Below are 20,148 nucleotides of genomic sequence, written 5' to 3'. Positions count from 1 at the left end.
GTGTAAAAGAGCCATGAGATTGTGATGGGCTGTGGAGGCTTGTGTTAAACATACTCAACTGCCTTCATGTTAGCTATCCCATATTTTTATAGTAAAAAGAAATGAAATGAAACTCTCCTGCATAATTTTGACTTGAAAAAAAAGCAAAACAAAACCAACCAAAAAAAAGCAGCTAAATCAGATTTACATTTTTTCATAATAAGTATGTAAAGTTTTTTTTCTCTTGATATTTCTGAACAGAAACATTTTGAGAATCTGTCTTTGAGGACCTATAGGAAAATTCAGGCGAAACAGAACTGAAAATGTAAATTCAGTGATAAAATGCATGTCAAAATCTCAGTCAAGAGACATGTTTCCATGCATCTTTGTTCATAGGAAGCAAAGTAAGTTAAAGAGCATGCAAGTTTAGAAGGTTCAAACTGGGGATAATCCTCTATGTCCTAGCAGGTGTTGCCTCAGTGAGTTGCCTCATCCATTAAGCAAGGGGTGTCTGCAGCAGGCATGAAGTCAAAAATCACATAGTGCTTGCTGCATTTTGGCTGCTGAAAAAGAAGGCTGTAGTATATGCATGTTGAAATGAGATCTTGGGTAGTCTGAGACAAAAGTGTGGTAAAATTTACTGCTAGTAATTCCCCAAGTAGCACAATTAATATACTCTATCACTTTTAAAATTGTTCCTTCTCTGTGTCCTAACACTAAAACATGCAAATGCTATGTTGGTAATATTTTTATTAGGACATACAATTATTAGGTAATTCCACATAGGAGTAATAGTTATACAGTTTTTTTTAATTAGGACTATACAAACAAAACAACAGTATCATGAATTCAGTGCAAAAAATATGAAACATAGTAAAGTGTACTCAGTGTAATGTATTTCAGTGAAGTACTACTTAACACAGTCATATATGGGGAAGAGTTTATTACTGTGATCTCCAAGCAGCATGAACTGGTCCCCAGTCTCCAGTTTCCATTGTGTTGTCTTGGCAACATTGTGAATCATCTCATGAATATCTGGAAAGATGGATTTGCAGCTGAATTCTGTTAGCTAATTTTTCCAGTTATCCACTACAGAACTGTTCTTCAGGTGAATTACCTTGTCAATCTAGACCTCCATCACATCCTCCATTTGGTTACCAGATTTAGATTTTTTTTCAGTCTGGTTTAACCCTTTCAAAACTGTACAGATAAGTCCTGTGCATTCCTTAATATGGTGAAATTTTCAGACCAAGAGACAAAACAAAGGGTGACTTCTTAATTTTCAGCAAAAGAGTACAATCTTGGATATTATTTATTTATTTATTTATTTAATTATTTATTTAGAGTGCCAAGGATTTAATTCTGGAGTTATAGACCTCAGTAATCTGGAGTTGAGATAAAAAAGATGAGACAAATTTCTTCCAAAGCCCAGGCTACTGGTTAGGCTGTCAGATGGTGTCTCAGTATAGATGCAGTTCATGCTGTTTGAAGACAGGTTTATCATGTCACAACTAGGTTCATATTTCTTTACTAGAAGCTGATGTCCTGCAGAAGAGTTCTGCTTAAGTGGGAATTACTCTGCAGAGACTTCTGCAGCCCGGAGTTACAGAGTCCTCTGAGCAAAATTTTCTGGAAAACTGAACTGAAAACAGGTATTCATGTCAAGGAAGAGGAGAAAAGTGGTCATATATCATGTCTTTACCTAGAGGCTTGCATTCTGGCTTTCTATGGTATGAACATAATTGTTGTTTCAGCCTTTGCTCATTGCTTAGCAATGAGGCTTGTGCAGATGTGGACTGTGTGTCATTAGTTACAGTCTTTCCTCCAGTGTCATATTAGGATACCCAGGTTTTTCATTGTCCTTCCTGGAGCAAAAAGAGGAAGAATTTTCTTCAGGGGCCATGGGCATTGCCCAGGCAGAGACTTTCACTAGTGTGTGGCTGTCTCATTCTGTACAGTGGTCTTTACCATTATCTTGAGAGAAAGGAAGAAGAACAGAACCTTTATGTACATTTTTTTAATTTGTCTATTTGGTCAATCTCTGTCAAAATCAAGGAGCTCATTCCAAACTCTCTTTTGAAGCTGCAGCTTTGTTAGTTCTTCCAATTTTAATCTTGTGATAATTTAACATAACCTAAAGGAGGGACATGGATTTTAATTGGAGTTTGGCACTCGTATTTGCTAATGAGCCAAGTAATTTGGGCTAAATTGCTTTGGGGAGCCAGCCGGTCTCTTAGACCTGTGAAGAGCAGTTGGTGCCTCTCTCTCCTAGTATTCCAGTAATGTTACCACTCAGATGTGGAGGAAAAGTAGGGAAACCTGCCCTCCCTCTACATGGAACATCAGAGCCCTTGGTCTGTGTGTACAAATCAGGAGTGTACTGTAATTGCAGAGCCAAAATTTCCTCAGCCTCACTCTTATTCCACCCCACGTTTATTTTTTGTTGAAGGTGTTTCATTATGATATAGACTGCTTAGCTCTTTATAGGGGAAGTCACATGGAGCATTAGAATTACAGAAGGTGCTTTATTTGTAGATGTGGTGAAACTGCTTACTTGTGAAAACCTTACCTCAGAGCACCCTGCTTCCAGGCAGGTAGAGAAGAGAGTTAAGCATTGAGGACTGCTGGTATTCAGAACCAGGCATTATATTAGTGTAATCCTTATTAATCTAATGGTAAATAGCTTCCCTCTGCTCATGCTAACAGAGGTTAGCATCTCCATCCTGTATGACTGGTGACACTGCCTCAGTGAAATGGGTGACACTCCTTACATCATTGTGTTGCTCTCAGTAGCATTTCTGTCCTACAGGCATCAATACTCATCTTCTAGTCTAGAATTTTCATCAGTGTCCTCTGTGTAATCCCTGTGAAGAGGATTCTCCTGCAGAAGCTTAGACTGTATCTGCTAAAGTGTGAAATTATTTTTTTACAGAAAAGTCTTATTTATTATGTACTATGCTTAGGTGTTGTTGGACATGAAAAAATGTTTGTCTGGATTATATACATATTCTCTAAGGTGTTTCTACTTTCAGTGAATCATTACAGCAGCACAGGTTTACTGTGGTGCTAGTCTGTGTGGTCTCCCCCATTTCATGAAGTGTGTTTTCTCCTCAAAAAATATTTTCTCTTGAGGATTATTTCAGATGTGCATTTCACATGGCTTTCAGTTCTCCCATGCATTTTGGGAAGTGCATCGTGGTGCAAATAGTGTACTGGTTCAGAGATGGACTGAGTGTTGTGGTGTGACAAAAAGATGGACCCCTTTTTTTCGTATTGACAAAAAGATGGATTCTTTTATTTTTTGTTTTGTTTTTGTATTAATGGAACTGATTATAGCTTGGGCATAATTAAGTCAGTAAGCATGCTAGGTCCTTCTAGTGAAGACACCCTTGCACCTCTGCACTTTAAATGGTTGTCAATGTTTCCTTTTCCTCCTGGCTATGCTCTTTTTTCTTACTATTGATCAGCAGCTCTTCTGTTTTGTTACAAATTCAGTATCAGCTGTGCTGTCACCACTCTTGTCTCATTTACGATGACATTTTCTAACCTAGAATTGATATAAAGTATGAATTAAGCTTTTCTGTTCTCATTTTACTTCAGTTTCTCAGTGCTTATTAATCTTACTCTTTTCTGATTGTCTTTCCACATACAGCCAGGGACATGCATTAATATAAATGAAGTAGTATAAATGTTCTCCTCCTTTTTAAGATTTTATTGATGTGGTTTAGATGACTGAAAATAAAGGAACTGTAAAGCAGTTTTAAATTACAGAGCTCAGCCATTAGAGATGCTTAGTGTGCACTGAACAGGTAAATGAAGAAGAGGGGACACCTTTAGGAAAGAGTATGTTAAATAAGAATAGTGTTGTCTCATCTGCCTGAAGGTGACAAGCTGTGACATCACCTCCAGTTAGTGTGTGTGCAGAGATGTTATAGGTTGCTGAACTCGTTCTTGTTGCTTGGCAACTGCTTTTTTTTTGTTGTTGCTTAGAGAATAGTCCTCATTAGTGTAAAGTAGATGATTTTCCTGGTGATTAAAGAACAGGAAAGCTAGGAGTAAGCTGCATGGATCTAGTGCGTGGAAGGAATGATCCTTTGCAGGATTAAAGGCTGCCCAGGGAAGGTAGAAAAAGGGAGAATGAGAGTTTCTAAAACGTTAGACCCTGATACACAAAAAAAATAATAATTGGAATTTAACAGTAGTAATTTTATCTATCTTTTCCATCTTGGCAGTATTACTATGTATACAATATATTGAGATTTCCCAAAATGATTAATCTGTAAACAGTTAGCACTGAGATGTGTAATTACTTTTTATGATCTCCATTTATCTTATAGTATTTAATCTTATATAAGCTATGAGCTTAGAGCAGGAGGAAAATAAAAATTTGAAATTGATTTTTAGTTTGAAAATATAATTCCATGCATTGGCCCATTCAATGCATCTTTAAGCATGCCACCTGACATCTTCCAAATATGACCAAAAAGCATCTTCTGATTATCTTGGCTGTCATTTTGCTATAGGCAACTTGTAAGATGTGCATTATAAATTACCATTTGGAGACAAAGGAGCCTGGTATACTTAACAAAATGAATGCATTAACTTCTGGTGCTTTATGACTAGCTTGCCAGTTCATGATAAGCAAACTTATTTCCTTGTTTTGTTTCAATACTTGTCATGCCTACCAACCTTTATCTAAGAGAGTGAGAGCTTCTTTATAATTACAGTTTGCACAATTACTTTTGGAGATTTTATTTGGATGTGCTTTGAAATCCTCAAGAAACCTTGTGTATGTGTATGATATCACAAATGTGTGGTTGTAAACACATTCTGTGTTTGGATAGGATTGTGAAAGGGAGCCTTGGGGGAAATTTAATGGTTTTGGAGGTTGATTTTATTTTTAAATTAGAGGGTTGCATATAGTAATAGAACTGTTATACAAGTAGTATTCGGCCTTCACAACTGTTCTGTGTATTCTTGGTATTGAATTATGACTAGAAGTGATTTTTAGCACTGTGAAAATAAGAAAAGAATTGCTGGTTTCTCTTCTGACGTTCAGTTCCAAGAATAAACATGGAAAATCAGGTACTTTCAGAAAATAAAACATTATCAACAAAATGGATTTTATTTTGAGAAACAAGCTTCAGATTTTCAAAATACCTTTAGTTTATTTTGTGGGTTATTTTTTTTCCTCTGGTTCCATACTATTGCAAGAGATGAGGGAAACGCTACTTCTGGCTAGCTGTGCACAATTGTTGTACACGTGTTAATGTGGCTTCAGTCAGGTTAATTCTAACATCATAATTCCTAGATTGTGCAAACCAGCTTGAAGCTGTATTCTCAGTGCTGTATACATGCATAATAATATGGAAATGCTAGGCATTTACTTAAATAAATATATAATTAGTGCAACATGGAATGTAATGTAGTATTTCCTTTTAAAGATTGGAAATAGTGTCCCAGCTGACGTGGGAGGCACTCATTGGTACCACTGCAGGTTAGGATTTGGTATAAAGTTTAACCAAGAGAGTAATGACATAGATGAGCTTTCAGAAAGCTGTTTGTTTCAGAAAAATTACCTGGCTTAGGAAAGCACTTACCTCTCCAGATTCTGTGGACAGACTGGCTCATTGGGCTGAGACCAACTGTATCAAATTCAATAAGACCAAGTGTCAGGTCCTACATTTTGGTCATAACAGCCCCAGGCAATGCTACAGGCTTGGAGAAGAGTGGCTGGAAAGCTGCCTGGCAGAAAAGGACCTTGGTGAATTGATATACAGTTGGCTGAATGTGAGCCAGCAATGTGCCCAGGTGGGCAAGAAGGCCAATGGCATCCTGGCCTGTATCAGAAACTGTGTTACCTGCAGGGCTAGAGAAGTGATCCTGCCCCTGTACTCAGCACTGGTGAGGCCACACCTCAGGTACTGTGTTCAGTTTTGGGCCCCTCAATACAAAAAGGACATTGAGGTGTTGGAGCAAGTCCAAAGAAGGGCAATAGAGCTGGTGAAGGGTTTCGGAAACATCCCTTGTGAGGAGTGACTGAGATGTTGGGGCTGCATAGTCTGGGGAGATGGAGGCTGAGGGGAGACCTTATCACTCTTTACAAATACCTGAAAGGAGGTTGTGGTGAGAGTGGGGTTGGTCTCTTCTCACTGGTGACAGATGACAGGACAAGGGGAAATGGCCTCAAGTTGCATCACCAGAGATTTAGTTTCAGTATCAGGAGAATCTTCTTTAAAGAAAGGGTTGTTAAGCACTGGCACAGGCTCCTCAGGGAGGTGGTTGAGTCTCCCTCACTGAATTTGTTTAAAAATGGTCTGGATGACCATTGCTTGGGGACATGGTTTAGTGGTGGGTCATGGGGAGCTGGGTAATAGGGTTAGGACGAGGTTGGACTCCTATGATCTTCAAGGGCTTTTCCAGCCTGAGCATTTCTATGATTCTATGTTTAAATGTGTACCTGTGTTGCATTTGACATGTAAAATGTAAAGTGATACCCTAAATCATGAATCAGACTAAATGGAGAAATTGATCATGGGGAAGTACTTGTGTTACTATTCCTGTTTTAAATGAAACATACTGAGATAAATAGCTTGGTGTGGCAGTGTGTAACTGGGTGTGTGAAAGGGAGTGAAGCATCTCTCCTTCACCTCTGGCACTGCCTTCATACCCCTTTGGCCAGTCCTACCATGCATGTGGCCACATACTGGGCAGAATCAGAGCAACTGACCCCTCATTGCATGAGGGGAAGAGATGGGACTGGCATTAATTTCTGGCAAGAAGGTGAATCAGGGGAGGCTTAGGTATTAGGGATATTAGGTATTAGATATTAGGGAAAGGTTTTTCACTCAGAGGGCAGATGAGCAGTGGAACAAGCTCCCCGGGGAAGTGGTCACAGCACCAAACCTGCCTGAGTCCAAGAAGTGTTTGAATGATGCTCTCAGGCACTTGGTGTGATCCTAGGGGGGTCCTATACCGGGACAGGAGTTGGATTTGATCATCCTGATGAGTCCCTTCCAACTTGGCATCTTCTGTGATTCTTTGATTAAGTAGAGGGATTTTTTTAAGCTCTGGATACAATTTAACCAAGTAAGAAAGGTAGAATTTAATTTCACTTGGATGTGAAGAATAGGTGAAAAGCTCGTTTGATTTTCCATGAGATTTACAGTTAACATACAGAGGTTTTGAATCCTCTTTTTTAGAGTACTACCGAGATGAAGGAACATGATTTACAGCCATCACACCTCAAGGTAGCAAATTATTCCAATCTTCTGCCAAATGAATGCAGTCTAAAATTGTATGCAGCCTGATGGACAAGGTCATGCTGTAGGTGTGAGTCTCTCTAAATAACATGCAAGAAAGTCTTAACTGAAAACTACTTGTAAGACAACTATGAAAATCTTAATTCAAAATCACTCAACTTTCAGACCTCATCTAAAATTTGGTATTTCGTACAGATTTTGCTAAGATTTTGACAGCGACTTGCTGTATTTTGGTGTTTGGTATGCACCTTGTGTTTCTTGTGTTGATGGTACATACATGGTACATTCATGTTGATGGCTAATTCATAAGAGGAATAAGTTAAGAATAAAGTCAGATGGATTAAAAATAAATTATAAATACCGTCACTTTTCAAGAATTTTTCTGCTGCATCTGTCATACTCCTCAGAAATAAGGGCTGAAATGAAATACCAAACTGTGAATGAAAGAGTTTTTGAAGTTTCACTGCTAGCCAGCAAAGTCTTTCACAGTTTAGGATAGCAGATTGTCTTTAACCTAATTGTGCATAATGTGTGAATTGGATTCAATTTCACACTTGCTTTCTGACAATTGATAAAACCGAACCGGGGGATCCTTAAGAACTTACAGTTCTCCTAGTTCTTCGGTCATTGTTGTCTCTCACTTCTCTCACTTTTCTGCCATAATTTGCTGGATAATTTGTACCCTCCTAAATGTAACAGAAGACAAGAATTTCAGTAAGTATAATCTCCATCATTAAATTTTACATCAATTGACAACAGGGCTAAGCAAAATGAAGAGAAAGTGAGTAACATGGATCATTATATGATTATCATAGAACTGAAAAGTACTTTTAACTTGCCGGTACCTTTAGAAGGTAGTAAAAATCATGGTATATCAACATATAGTAACAATGTTGATGAAACTGTTCTCTGGACTTTTGTGGCAGTCTGCCAGCTACCAGCTCAGCATCACACATCCCATTGCACTGGGATTTTTCAAGCTGTTCTCTGTGCCCTTTACTCCTCTGGGATAACAGTGGTCAGGTGGTCATTTCCCTGTTTTGGTGTTGAAGGACAATTAGCATCAGGTTGTTTGTAATTAAATACCCAGCACTAACCAGGTGTATTTGGTCTCTATTATCTCATGCACCAACCTGGAGCTAGGCAGAGTGTAGCTCTCTCCTAGGGAAGAGATGAAGAAGGTTTCATGGCAGAATAATACAGTAGATATTTTTGAGCCCTTGCTGAAGGCGTGGCTGAGCTCTGCTGTACAGAAGTGAAAGCAGTTCTCTGAAATTGTCTTCTGAGACCACTAATCATAAAACTAAACTGCTGCTGGGCTACCAGCCTCCATCCTGGCTATCTAGAGAGAAACTGACAGGGTTCATAGTGCTAACTCCCAAGTTATGAGTGAGGCCATGTACTGTGAGTGCAGTCAGAGACTTAGGAATTTGCTCAGGTTTTAGCGATGAAGAACTGACTGGGAAACTGACTTCTTTGTTTTGCACAGTTGTATGCTGAAGAATGAAGGAAATGAGGTCTGTATAAAACTGGATAATCTGGCTCCTGAATCTTCAGGACCCTTCTGGTACATATGATTTCTGCTATTTATTAGATTTGGCTTTATTATAAGGAAGACGTATGGTATGCCATGTTACAGATTTTAAGTGCTGTAAATCATCTGATACTCCCACTTTTCTTTTCCTGGCTGCCCAGTAATTGCTTCCATACTAGAAAGCATGTTGCTTTTACTTTCATTCCACCTTTCTGGCATAATTAAAATCACTACTATGTGGCAGGAATATGTGCAAGTAGTCTCTTTGGAGCTGCATCTCCCTCCTTCCCATAGAAACTTCTCTCCATTTTATCAGTTCTGACCTTTGCTGTAGTAATTCTAATTCTGTTCAGCAAAAATGGCAGTTTTTCCAGGAGAATGGTTCAGAACAGTACTGCTGCAGTGAGAATTTAGTGTATTATAGCTATTACATTCATTAATGTGTTAATGTATGACAAGTGATTGTTCTTTTTCTTTTTTTTTTTTTCCCTTCCTGCTACATAGCAACTTCCAGCTCTTTTGCATGCTTCCAGTGTCTCTCCATTGCATCCTGAGAAATTCAGAGCAACCAGCCTTATATTATTCAGTTAGTGCAGCCTAAACTCAAATACTAATGTCAGAATGCAGTGTATTTTCCCCATGTATTTCCTACCAGAAAATATAAATATATATAAATAATATATATATAAATATAAATATGCAAATATATAAATACATAAATAAATATAAATAGCCTGTACTGGGCTATAAATTTACTTTCTAATGCCACTTAATAATATTGAAATATCTTTCCTCTTTGTTTAGAGTGGGGCAACATAAAGAATGTCACATCTTTCAATTTCACCAGCTGTTTTTTTTACATCAACCCTTATTCTGTATGTAAAAATGGAAGGAGGGACTTGGGACACTTTACCAACTATGATTTTAAGGCAATCTCTCATGAGGTCTCTCTTCCAAGTTTCAGTGAAGTGTTCTTCATTATTCTCTGAGGTATATATATTAATTCTAATATAACTCAGAGCACTTGCAGAATGTAGTCACCAGACTAGCTGTGAAACATAGCTGCTTTTCCAGTGTAAAACACTGCTCTTCTAAATACCTGTTTCATTTTCACATTATAAGGTGTTATGAGAAAAGGGTATCAGTTTTATGATCCAGGTCTCCCTGAAAAGCTGGCAGGTGAGCTTGCTTGTGTAGTGAGTGGAAGATTACTGCCTAAATGTTTGCAGAAGGGACCGACTGGAAGAGAGATCTACTGTTCTGTTCCTTACATTAAAAATATTGAGGTTCCTAAAGGCTTCATCACTGGGAATCTGACTAAACACTGTGCATTAATTTTGGGGACTCTGTAATTCTATATAAGTCAGTGTCAGGAACAAAAGGTATGTTTGTATATTCAGAAAGCTGATGAAAGGGGTAGGCAGCACACAAGGTCCATTTGATAGGCCTTATCCCTCTTCAAACTGCTGTTGTTTCCACTCTCAGACCTCAGTCTTGTAACCTGCTTATATGTCCTGATTTGAATCGTAGAGAAACCAACCTTATTTGAAAACAAAGATTCTTAGGCAACTTTACTTTCTGAAAATATTTGTAAAAGGGCCACAAAGTACTTGTATTGCACATAAGTGGTGCGGAAATTTTCAGTAATTATTAAATATTATTAAATAATTCAGTAATTAAACTCACCAGTAATTATTTTTCTGTATTCTGCACAGTGATGATTTGTTTTTGGTAGGATTTTGAATTGAATACTACTTCTAAGCCACGCTGTTTTTCTGTGATAAAAATGCTGTCCTAGAAAGGGGCTGCTGTTTTCTGATAGATTTAGTAAATTGGTATTTCAGTCCAGCATCCTGTTTGGAAGACATGCATTGATTTTCCAAAAAGTGTACAGTGCAAAGATTCTTTCTAGCCTTTGACTGCATTCCTTTGTTCTTCTACATTGTGAAAGAATGTTTAGCATTCAGGAATTGTTAACCTAACACAAAGACCAGATGCTTTTGTGATTCCATCTCTAATTAATATCTAGTCCAAGCACCAAAACCCACATTTTTTTCATGTATATAAAAAGTCTTATTGACCCATGGGAACCAAGTGTACAGCTTAGAAATCAGATCTCTGTGTAAGTATAAAAATGATATATCCACTGGTAATTGAGAAGACAATAGAAGAAATAGCAGTGATTATAAAGATCTATTCACAAAGTTTTAGAACTTGTGATTCTTATTTAGAATAAGTAGGCTTTCATTTGGTCTTATTCACTGTTGTCCAAAAAGCAAGGACAAAGACAGGCAAATTAGTATGATGAAGTATCCCTTCTAGTTCATGTTGTTTTCATTAGCAGTGTACAAGAGATTCGAGTAACTCCAATCTAATTTTCAGAAATTTCAGATTCCCCCTCTCCCTCAGGTTTTTTGGATGGAAAACTTTTGATTAGGAATGTTTGTCAGTTCCAAGTTCATACAAATCTTACTGGTATCTCAGGTTAACAGTAATGGTGTGTTCCCTACCTCTCAGTAGCAAAAAGTGATGAATATCTTTCTCAGCTGATCTGTTACAGTATGGTTTCTAGCTGTTGCCATGCAATATATAAAGCAAGATATACTCCATGCTACCACTACTTTTCCTCCTAACAGAGTCAAAAAGAAACTCTCCCTTCCACTGTCTTTTCTGATTCAGTAGTCTCTAAGAAAAATACTGATTTTCATTCTGAGGATTAGAGGAAAACAAGTCTTCAGGATAGATACTGTACATAAAACAAAGCTCCTAAGCTGTTCAATAAACTGTGAGTTTCTTTTTCCTGCAACTTTTAGAGTGAGCATGGACCGGGTACTCTGGATCATTTTGGTATCATGTAACCACTGTAATAGTAGCCTGGGTGTTCTGCTTGTTGCAAGAAAGAGTTAGGATCTGCAATGGTGTGGGGAATGTGCATCCTGTAGAAGAAGGAGCTGAGAAAGATGAGGAATCAACTAAGCATGTTTATTTTGTCCATCTTTATTAGCATTTAGGCCTGATAATACTCATTCTGTGTCCCACAGCTGGAGTTAGGCCTGAGCTTAACTAAATTGTGGTAATGCTAATTTTTCAGCTACTAACAACTAAAACTGCCACATATTCTGTATTTTTGTTCTTGTTCTTGCTTCTTTTAGCACTTGAATAGTCATTTAACAACTTCTAAAGTGGCAGATGAATGCTATGGAAACTGAGAAAATTCATAGCAAAACCAACTGTAATTTCCTAATGCAAAAGAACTGCAAATAGTTTTGACCATACTGATCACATATAAATAGAGAGCTTAAGACAAATCTTTCTTTTGCTGATACTTGAGGATGGTGTTGACTATGAATTCCAGGCCAAGTGACCTGAGACATCTCCAGAATGGTAAAGTCATGTTTATAAAGTCTCATATGGGGTTCCTGATAATATTTACAGCTACATGCACTTTGTTTTCTGTGTCTCAAAGTTTACATCATCTTCTCCCACTTCCCTTCCAGCATTCCCAAAAGAGTCCAAAATGCTGTGGTTAGTAAAACACATAGGTGTTTTTAGGTGGTGGAGGAGAAAATACCTGGATTATGCTCATAAAATCTTGCAGCAGTTTTATTCACATTCCTTTGATTGATCCTTTTGAGCTTGTTTTGGCAACACTGAAAAGTCTGACTTTTCAACCCTATTTGCGTCATTTCGTTGTCTGAAACATTTCTCACCAAGAAATACTAGTGAGATCTCCAGGATTAGAGATGTATTCCTAACTTCATGATTAAGAGTAAATTTTGTTAGACACTAGCTTTGCTCTGGTCTTCCTGACTGGTACTGTCATGAACAAGATGCAGCATTTATTTACCAAAACAGAATCACAGAATGGTTTGGTTAAAAGGGACATTGAAGATCATTTGGTTCCAACCCCCCTGCCATGGGCAGGGACACCTCCCACTAGACAAGTTTGCTCCAAGCCCCATCCAGCCTGGCTGTGAAGATTTTCAGAGAGGGGGAATCCACAACCATCCTGGGCAGCCTGTTCCCGTGTCTCACTGGAATAGAACAACAAATAAATCAAAACCAGAACAACAAACATTTTGATATTGGTCTATGAGAACAGGATAATCAAACAAGAATGGGTTGGTACTTTTTTGCTGGAATTCATTCTTCTCAAGGGTATTGAATTATGAAATAACCTTTGAAGTACATTGGTCCAACCCATTATTTCTATCATGGTTTTGCTGTAGGTAGTTTCTAACTGGTGTGATATAACCTTATAGCCATAGCAGAATAAACTACAGGTGAAATGCAGATTATTTCTGTATTCTAGGGAATGGAAAAAGTTCCCTTTTGAAGAATGTGTATTTCTATAATGAACTTAAATTCATTAGAGAATACCAAAAAGCTTCTCAATTCTAAATCTTCAGTTGCTTTTCTGGGATTTTGTTATTATTTTGAGGTGCTAAAACTAGAAATAAAACTTAGAACTAATAAATACTTAATAACACTAAGAATAACCCTAACTGACAACATTTGTGTTCACTTACCAGAGTCTGGTTCTGCAATTACTGCTTCCTGTATTGGTTTGGGGAACTCTACAACACCTCCACCTGGACAGGCAGGAAAACCAGTGCCAGGATACAATGGTAAGACTGTGTTAAACATCTTACTGGGAAAGAATATTGCTTATATTCCTGATCTAGTGCTGTTTAGCTTTCAAACCTCATAGGGAAAGCTAATTGCAGTGTTCTTAACACATTTTCTTCCTTACTGTAACAGCAAGCTCTGTTGGTTTGTTTTTTTTTTTGTGTTGTGGAAGATGGTTGTAAATAAGAAATTTGGAATTACAGTCAAGAAAACTATTATAGAATCATAGAATGGTTTGTGTTGGAAGGGACCTTAAAGATCATCTAGATTCAACTCTCCTGCCATGGGCAAGGACACCTCCCACTAGACCAGGTTGCTCAAGCCCCCATCCAACCTGGCCTTGAACACTTCCAGGGAAGGGGCATCCACAGCTTCTCTGGGCAACCTGTGCCAGTGTCTGACCACCCTTGTAGGAAAAGTTTTTTTCCTAATGTCTAATCTAAATCTCCCCTCTTCAAGTTTGAAACCATTGCCCCTTTGTCCTCTCACTACATACCAGGGCAAAAAGCCCTACCCCAGCTTTCTTGTAGGCCCTCTCCAGGTATTGGAAAGCTGCTATAAGGTCACCTTGGAGCCTCCTCTTCTCCAGGCTGAACAACTCCAACTTCTTCAGCCTGGCTTCGTAGGGGTGCTCCAGCGCTCTGATCATTTTTATGGCACTCAGTTGATCAACTTTCCTTATCTTTATTATATGCAAGGTCTAGCACATACTTCTACACTGGATATAACAGAGATAAGAAAAAAATACTGTGTTTTAAGGCTTTTTCTACAGTTTCACTGTTTTAAATGAAAGCAGCAGTAAAATTTGCATTGGCAAATCAAGAAGAAAAATGTTAGTAATAATCATTAGGAGAAGAGGAAATCTAGACAAATAATTGCTAAAACTTACACACAAATGTGTTTACAGATTATGAACCATTTTTATTTATGCCATTCTTGCAGTTTTTCATAAGTGCACAAGTTTTGCATAAGTTCCATTAATACGTTTGATTTCATATCCTAGTTTCTCCTTCCAAGTCACTGAATTTGTAAAACTGGCCTAGTGGACTTCCTTGTGTCTATGTCCTGAGCCATTGCTTTCATCAGCATCTTCAGTTACTTAAAAATTATCATTCTCTTTGAAGGAGTGGCTTCACTGAGAAGTAGTAAATTACAGATGTTTGGCAATTTCTGAACAGATAGGATATGATACTACTCATAAGAGCCTTAGCAGGATTTTAATCAGAAGTTTGTTACTCTTTTTGCCCCATTTCCTCTGAAACTTTCTAATAGAGAATGTAAGACTATTTGTGGTAATTTAGGTCCAGCTGAGCATTGCTTTCTTTGCTTGGGCATGCTTCCAAAGGCACGTTTTTAAATCCATGTAAGCTGAGTCTATGGAAACCTTTCCTCCATGTTTTTCCATGTTTTAGTCATCTCAGTTTATTTAATTCAATTTATTGCAGACCAAGTTGCCATGCCTTCCTTATGCCCACACCTTCAGATGGCATGGGTGGTTGTAGTAGATTTCCCAGATAGCTGCATGGCGGAGGGTAGTTCCCTTCTTTTTCCTCAGGAACAGCAGTACCAGGATACAATGTTTTCACTGAAAGCCATTGGACAGTGTCATCCAGGGAAAAGGCTCCTGCTGGAACCTCTGGATTCTTCACTGTGCTTTAGCTTTACCCTGCTGTGCAGCTTTGGTTAGTTCCTGAGTTACTTTACCTCTTTATGCTAGACTCCAATCAACCTTTTCAGCTTGGGAGCATCCTTCTGGGTATCTTGAGGGTCTTTGAAAACAAGACACACTTATTTACTGAGAACAGTATTTCTCCACAAACTGGGTTAGCCTCCAGTAACCTTAGTTGTTTTTTCACTCATGTTACCTCTACACATTTTCTTCTATTTGTCATGTATCTGAGAGGTCATTTACTATTTGGAAGTTTAGATTTTTCCAGAACCAAAGTGTCTTCAGTTCTATATTTTTCCCTTTTTGACTTTGAGGTATTTCTGTTCTCAAAGCACAAGTATTCTATAAGACTTTTAAAGCTGAATGTTAATAAGGCCATGAGATCATCTAGTGTGGAATTCCCAAATGACTTATTTATGTCCTTCTGTTGCTCGGTGTGTTGCCATTCTAATGTGTGACATAACTTGTTATCCATGAAGGTAAGATGCTGTCCTCCACCCAAAGATGCAATATTTGACAGGCAATCTCTTATATTACTTTTTTGCAGTGATGATTCTGGATGAAAATAAGAAACCGGTGAAGGCAAAAGCTTTAGGAAATATTGTGGTAAAGTAAGCAAACTAAGTCTCTTACAGTTAAGAACAGCTTCCTTCATGGGTTGTCTTTTGATTGGGACATATATACAGGTAACTAAAACGGAAGTAATGAGGGTTGAAAAGCATGTCTATCTCTGACAATTATACCAAACTGCTGGAACTTTTAATGTCCATTAATGCTTAAAATTGCAGATGAAATTGTGAAGGTGAATGAGCACGGATTGCTGTTTTTTTCCATAAACGACAGCAAAGTTTACTATTTTCTTAATTAGCAGCTGTCACGGCTTAGCAGTTTGGGTGGTCTGAAAACCAAGGGACAGAATTATTATTATCCCGCCACCACCACCCCCAAAGGGAAGATAAAAGGGGAATAAAAACTGAAGACTCAAAGTTGGAAATTGAAAACAATTGGAGACAGATTTACTAGCACAGGGGAAAAGCAGTAACAGCAGGGATAAAGGAATAAATATACTAATTTATACAAGTATCTATATCCAACCCGATCTCGATGCTGGCAGGGATGGGTGCCTGAGGGCCCCTTGCAGCAGGGCCGACTCAGGAGGGGCTCCAGGGCTCTTCCCAGCAGCCGATGGATGTGGATTCTGGAGAGCAGGTGGGGAGCTGGGGATAAAGGAGCGCAGGGGAACAGCAGCGCAGCGAGGATGAACAGAAAGGAAAGAGGAGCAGCTGCTGGCATTCCCCATCTTTATAGAGTATGGGCAGGAAAGGGGAGGGGATAGACCCCTCCCTTTGTGTTTTTCCCCTCTGTCAGAAAGCCCTCCTTCTTTAGTTCCTCAAAATCAAACGATGACACCAGCCTGTTGGCACAGGATTCAGCCTTCCTGTTGGGATATATGAGCAAGACACTGGCTCATTCTCTTCACTGTTTTATCTTTCAGTTTAGTGAAATATTATAACAATGCAGATTGATATGCTTTGGTTTAATGGTGTGACTCTGCCTCCTCTTCCTCCATCTCCTAATCCCAACTGATGTGCAATCCTAAAGGATCACAAATCCTAAACCTGTGGGTCTTCTGATATCTGTAAAAACAGCAAGATGCGTATGAGTGTGCTTTGCATGAAACAGTCTTCAATTATGTTGATATTTGTGCAAAAATACATAAAGGAAAAAACTCTAGAAAAAAGAAAAACAACCAACCAAAACACACACACAAACCAAGAAACCCAACAAGCCAAAGTAAAAAACCCCAAAGACCCACATTGCTGTGCATCACTTAGGTGATTTTTTACTAGACTCCTGCCAGACAAATTCCATAAGTTTTAATATTCTTTTTGAAAGTACATCAGTTACATTTATCTTCTTTTACCTTCTGCTATCTCACTGTTGCCAGAACATTTCCTTCTGTAAAGCTTGATAGGGTCCTACTCCCCCCCACAGCCCATGCTGCCTCTGGCAAATGGGGGGGGGGGGGGGGTGTTTCCTTCAGATAGGTACCTATTTTGTGATTAACACCTTAGCTGGAGCCACCTCTGTTTTCAGTCACGGAAAATACTTCCCTTTTGAACTCTTCTTAACTGCCAGCAAATACAAGCCCCAAGAAATGCGTTCATCCACTTCTGTGGTTGTCTTGGATTCTACATTGGTTGCACGGATGATTAGAAAGAAAAAGGTTAACATTATTATTCAGTGAGTTGACTTGTTTTCAGGAGGCAAATGTACTGATATTGATGGGCTGTTAAAGAGAAGAGTTAGCTGAGGATCGAGCTGGAGATGAGACACCAAAGAGCTGAGGGCACTGGGGGATGCTGCAGAAAGGCAGTGATAAATATGTGAGCGGGTTGTGTAGTGCTTGCTTGGGAGTTGGAGTTGGCAAGGTGTGGAGGTTTTTTTTGCTTAGCTGTACTCCTGATCCAGTATAACTAGACCCCTGTGGAGATTAAAATAGAATCAGATGAAATGGTTGTACTGTGTGGCACAGATGTGTATTTTCAGGATAAAGTCTATAGACTGCCTAATTTTTAGCATAGAATCATAGAATGCCAGGTTGGAAGAGACCTCAAGGATGATCTTATCCAACCTTTCTAGATAGAAATACGGTTTAGATGAGAGAGCCCAGCACCCCGTCAAGCTGAGACTTTCAAGTTTCTAGTGTCAGGGAATCCACCACTTCCATGGGAAGATTATTCCAATATCCAACATTTTTATGTGGTGAAAAATTTTCTAGTGCTGCCCAGTTCTCATAGTGGAACATTTTGTTCTGATACCCAAGCCAAGCCACCAGGACACGTGGGCATGTGTTTAAGTGCACACATTATCTTCCCTTGAATGCATTAAAATGCAGATTTCCTATGACATGACCCAGATGACAGCCAAAGGAGATTCCAACTCCCAGGCCAGGGTTTCCCTTTGAAGGAAAAGTTACCCTTTGAGAGTAACCAAAAGATGACAGCCCCCTCGGACCTTCCAAATACCCCTTGATCAGATTGAGGTGAAATGACACTCAAGGTCTGTTTCTCTACAAACAAAATAGCATTTTTATTGCTCTTACTCAAAGGTTATTTTGGAGCAATTCCTAGGGAAATCAGGTCAGCCACAAGTACGGTTGAATGTATGTATATATATAAAGAAAAAAGGACAAAAGTAGATACTTCTATTGTTATAAATGTTCGGGCTGATTATTTAGATCACAAAAAATGCGATATGTGGATGTTAATGCTGTGTAATCTGGAAAAAAATATATTTGCATATTCATTATAGGAAAGAGAAAGTGAGAGAGTAGAAGAAAAATTGAGATAATAGAAAACCAGTGGTCCTGGACCCAGTGTTCAGCCAGCCAGCAGGGCAGGGTTGGTGTCAATGAAACTCCCAAAGCCCACCAATGCAGCCCCTCATTTTTACAGTCCTGTTTTACTTAGTAAGGGTGGTTGAGGTTATATCAGATTGAACAGCCAGAGCAGACTGCCACTCATTTTGTTCCCCAGTCCTTATCTGGGTCTTATCTCTATGCAGAGGCCCTAGGCCATATGCAGACCCTTACCTGTTGATAGATCCCTTTGGAAGTGCTAACGAGGATTTCTTTCAGGTTGGGAGAGTGGGGGGGTTGCAAGGGTGGCTTGGGTGGCCCCACTCCCTGCAGACCAGCCTAAAAGGGTCCACAGGAGTAACTACAGTGCTTCCTCTCTCCAGTCCCTTACAAATATGTAAGACTGTGCAATCATTCCATTGCTGAATATGAATAATTAAAATTTCTCTGGCCTTTTGTAGGCTTTGGTTTACAGTATCAGCAGTCCAGGTCACAGTGGAGGGCTATATTTCAAAGCCCTCACCTCTGTAGTGCCACAATAAAACAGTGGAGACAGGGAAAAGTATTCTGTAAGAACATTGATCCTACCTGTATTAGGCATTAACTAAAATGAAATAAATTGCCTTCCAGATGTGCTCCTGTCTCTCCACTGACTGCAGGCATGGCACAGCTAACTCAGGGTCAGTGCTCAGTGTTACCTATCAAAGGCAAAGTGAAATAAGCTCAATCCTTGGCAACTCTGCTGAACAATCTGTCATTACTATCTTTAAGTGCTTGTCAGGAATGGATATTGTCATATTAGAATGTCCTCTTTGGGGTTACTGTGAAATCCTTAAAGCCAGAATTTATCTTCCCTAGTGTGACCCCACATTTAGGCATTCATCTTTAGGGGTTGCATGGTTACAAATATGTTTATATATTTGTTGTTGTAGTTGCTTTTCTTTTTTTATTTTGTTTAATTTTTTGCAGCATGACTTCTGCTGCCAGCAAATAAACTGACAGAGGAAAAAGGGTGTGGTTTTTGTTTTGCGTTGTGTCACTCAAGAAAGATTAATGGCACAGGAATACTGTTATTTTATCATGTCCATATTTATTGTAATATCCATTCTGAAAAAGGGGTTGGAGTGAGGGCAAAGAAATTACAATTTGTCATTAACATAGTTAATATGGAGCCAGTTCTGTGATAGGTTAAGTATCACCCCTTTTTCTCCTTCAGCCTGTTTTTTGACTTAGTTTTTTAAGACAGTGAGATCTCTTAAAGTTCATTCAGCAGCTTAGCCATTAAAAAAAAAAAAAAAGAAAGAAAGAAAACAAGAAAGAAAAGAAGAAAACAAGGCAAAGGTATTGATAAGCTTTAGGAGGCCAATTGAAGATATATTAACACTTCCACCATTTGATTCTTTGGACTGTTAGAAGAATCTTGTTTTAGTTTTGCAGTCCCTTAACATTTTGTTCCAGGTTTCATTCTGGTAAGTGATGATTTGCTGCAGTAGTGAGGGTTTTTTTGGTGATAAAAATCTGTGACTGTTAGATTATGGCATCACATTTTTCTATCTTCTGCTTCATTCAGTAAAGCAGTTATTTAGCTGTAAAACTTTTCAGTTCTTGATTAGGGCTGGTTTTCATAAAGCCCTCCTGCAAAGAATTATTTCTTCTTTTCATCTCTTCAGCAGGCTTCTACATGTACAGACCCCTTAAAAATAGTGGGGATAAT

At 38.7% G+C, this 20,148-nt stretch overlaps 1 protein-coding gene across 5 annotated transcripts in view; it reads left to right on the top strand.

Annotated features, from left to right (window-relative positions):
• The window catches only part of ACSS3 (acyl-CoA synthetase short chain family member 3), a 93,160-nt gene that overhangs the window by 52,583 nt on the left and 20,429 nt on the right, over positions 1–20,148 (top strand). For all 5 annotated transcript variants that reach the window (XR_011730280.1, XM_071766278.1, XM_071766290.1 and 2 more), the window contains 2 exons: positions 13,308–13,403; positions 15,621–15,684. Coding sequence is in view for 4 of the 5 variants with exons in the window: in XM_071766278.1 (XP_071622379.1) it covers positions 13,308–13,403; positions 15,621–15,684 (160 nt within the window). In the remaining variant the exon portion in view is untranslated. The remainder of the gene's footprint in view (positions 1–13,307; positions 13,404–15,620; positions 15,685–20,148) is intronic.

The sequence above is a fragment of the Heliangelus exortis genome, chromosome 1 (genome assembly GCF_036169615.1).
Source record: "Heliangelus exortis chromosome 1, bHelExo1.hap1, whole genome shotgun sequence".
Taxonomy (NCBI): domain Eukaryota; kingdom Metazoa; phylum Chordata; class Aves; order Apodiformes; family Trochilidae; genus Heliangelus; species Heliangelus exortis.
Note: the sequence above shows the minus strand (reverse complement) of the source record. Positions and strands in the feature narration are given on the sequence as shown.